The sequence below is a fragment of the Vicia villosa genome, linkage group LG2 (genome assembly GCF_029867415.1).
Source record: "Vicia villosa cultivar HV-30 ecotype Madison, WI linkage group LG2, Vvil1.0, whole genome shotgun sequence".
NCBI classification, from domain to species: Eukaryota; Viridiplantae; Streptophyta; class Magnoliopsida; order Fabales; family Fabaceae; genus Vicia; species Vicia villosa.
The window spans coordinates 214,644,347-214,647,499 of NC_081181.1; the positions used below are offsets into that span (position 1 = coordinate 214,644,347).

Here is a 3,153-nt window from a genome sequence, read left to right on the forward strand (position 1 = left end):
TCGGTTTGATACCTTTTTGCAATAATTAAATTCATTGCAATTCTACTATAATGACAAATATAAACTTAGCTTTTATACATTCACGATGGATTAACGGAAATTCTATAATAATAACTACAGTGATGCCGATTTGTTGATGGAATTGAAAGCGTTTGAAGGTTAGTTTAATTTTGATTGTACTTTACTTTAATTAAATCATGTAAAATAGAAATAAAATTGATAAAATTATCATTTTTCCCAAAAAAAATCTAAAAAGTTAGTGTCCTAAAATAAACGATCGATTTGATTATCTTATACAAATATAAGGTATTGTAGGAAAATAGGAATAATAGATACTTTTTGAATTGAGAATAATGCTTTCACAAAGGTATTTTTATTATACATTATATTTGTTGTGAATTAAATATTATTTTAATAATTCCATACAAATTAAGAAATATTATTAATATTATATAATAAAAAATTATGAAATGTTATTCATATTATATAAAAATTATGAATTTTAACATATAAATATATAATTTATTAAATGAATGAAGAAAATAAATTAAAAGAATTGAAAAAGCATGTAATAATAAATAGTAAAGTGTATAATAAAATAAACATTACTACTATATTTTATTGATATTATAAAATATCATATACATTAAGATAACTATTAAATATAAGAGATAAATATAATATAATATAATATAACAAATATTAAAATTAAATTATTTTAAATAATTTTAGTTAAAATAAAATAATAATTTTGGGACACATAAAACAATATAAATATTATAAATATTGTTCATTTGTTTTACGTGAGTTAGAAACGTGGTTAGATTATTTTATTAAATTTATCGGCTAGCATAATATGACATTGTTTATAAGAATTTATTTATTTCTTTTATAATATTTTTACAAGTTTTTTAAATTTATTTATATTTTTTAAATATCTTAATATGCATAAAAAAATAATTTAATATTATTTTACTCTCTATTATAAAAATTCTATAAACTATAGATATATAAGTATTTATATTATACTAAGTTGTTTATTCAATCGGATCTAGGTATTTTATAACATAAAGAGAAAGCATACTGTTTATTTATTACTATTCAATTCAACCATAATAACTAAATTAATTGAACTTTGACTAAAAAGTTTAACCAATTCAATCCAAACTCCTTTTGATAACTTCAAATACAAGGCCATATCCGTAACTTACACCACTTTCGCTCTTATCCACTCCAAAATGCACAACTCTCCAAATCCTAAAGAATACAAAACCCAACCCTTTTATTTTTTCAAAAACCACATAAACTAAAGTAACTACTACTAGTACTACTAACCTTTATAAAAAGCACATCAAATGAAAATTTGATGCTACAAAAACCAAACCAAAACAAACCAAACACACACAAAATTATCATGGCAACAAAAACTAAGAACCACAGCAACATTAGAAGACAAAACTTCAACCACTTTCTTCAATCCACAGACACTAACTCTGTCAACGAGTCGTCACTCTTCGAGTTCGACGAGTCAGAACTCTACAACTCAGCTCGCTCCATTTCTACCTCTAACTCACCTGAATTTCGCAAATCAGTTATTGCTTCGCGTTTCCAAACCACTTCATCTTCCACCGGTGTTCTTGTCGGAGATCCGATGTCGCTGCCGGTTAACGTTCCGGACTGGTCCAAGATCCTTGGAGAAGAGAACCGACAGAATCGGAGGAGGAACTACGATGTTGACAGCGATGAAGACGGGGATGAAGATAAAGTTCCGCCGCATGAGTTTCTTGCTAGAACAAGAATCGCTTCGTTTTCGGTTCACGAAGGAGTTGGTAGAACTCTCAAAGGACGCGATCTTAGTAGGGTTCGAAACGCGATTTGGGCCAAAACCGGTTTTCAGGATTGAATTTAAACCCGGTCCGATCGGAAATTGGAACATTATATTGGAATTGGACTCCATGAAATCATCGAAACATGTTTTTTTTTTTTTTTTTGTGGAGTCCTTAATTTTGGTTTTATTTATATTTTTATTATTAATTTCATCTAATATCTGAGGCTTTTGTTATTTGTGGGAGTTATTATTAATTTCATTATGATTATGATTATTATTCTTCATTGACGTTGTTGTCAACTGCGTTTGTTTTTGGTAAGTTGGTTCAGTTTCTGCGATTGGATCGTGTATGGTGGACCCGTTGTTGTAGATGTACAAGTATAGTTCAATGATTGGTGAGGTTTTGGTTTTACTTTTACATATTCTTTGGATGAGGATAAATAATGGTGATTGTTCTTTTATTTTGGAATTTGGAAAGAGTTTTACTTTCACATTAGAGTTAAACCGAACCAGATTACATAACATACAATTTTTATTTTATTTTATTAAATGATTTACTAGTATGTATTTAGTCTATATTTAAGATCAAATACATTATTTATTTAATAATATAAAAATTTATTAATTTATTTTTTTGATAATATTGACCAAGATATAGACTTCTAAATCTTTTTTACCATGACCTTACCAAGACTATGTGGAATTGAATGATCCATGACGAGTAATTTCATCTTGATTGGGGTATGGTTGGGAAACAAGGATGAAGGAGAAATAATTGAAAGTTATGGGTTTGAGAATTTGGAGGAGAGAAAACTGAATGACTTTAGAAAGAAAAAAAATTGAACTAGAAATAAATGAAGGACTTAGATTTTAGAATTTGAAGAGATAGAAATGGATGTCTATGAAAAAGAGGGAAATGGTGAAGACGAAATAATTGGAGAGAAGATTTCATTAATTTGGGAAGTTTAAAAATTGAAACGTAGTTATAATATTTATAAAGGTCTTGCTAATAATATTTTCTATAAAATATTTATAATAATTAAAATTGAAATATTAAATTTTTTATAAAATATTTTTTTTAGAAATATGTTAATATTAAAAAAATATGTTAATATTAAAAATATGTTAATAATAAATATATATTTATTATTTTATAAAAAACACTTTTAAGAAAAATGTGTCTATTATTTATACATATATCTCTTTTCAAAGTTTTCTCTTCCTTTCCAAAATCACAAATATATCTATTATATCTGTTTTTTTTTTTATTATAATTAGTTTTGGACTTTTCATATATATTAAAAATTACCCAACTAAAAAAGTTG

At 25.7% G+C, this 3,153-nt stretch overlaps 1 protein-coding gene across 1 annotated transcript; it reads left to right on the top strand.

The window, feature by feature from the left end:
• The first annotated feature begins 1,288 nt into the window (after positions 1 to 1,288).
• LOC131648211 (protein S40-4-like) lies at positions 1,289 to 2,240 on the top strand. The gene has a single exon (XM_058917992.1). It carries the CDS (start codon positions 1,367 to 1,369, stop codon positions 1,901 to 1,903), a length of 537 nt encoding a protein of 178 aa, XP_058773975.1. The 5' UTR covers positions 1,289 to 1,366; the 3' UTR covers positions 1,904 to 2,240.
• The last annotated feature ends 913 nt before the right edge of the window (positions 2,241 to 3,153 follow it).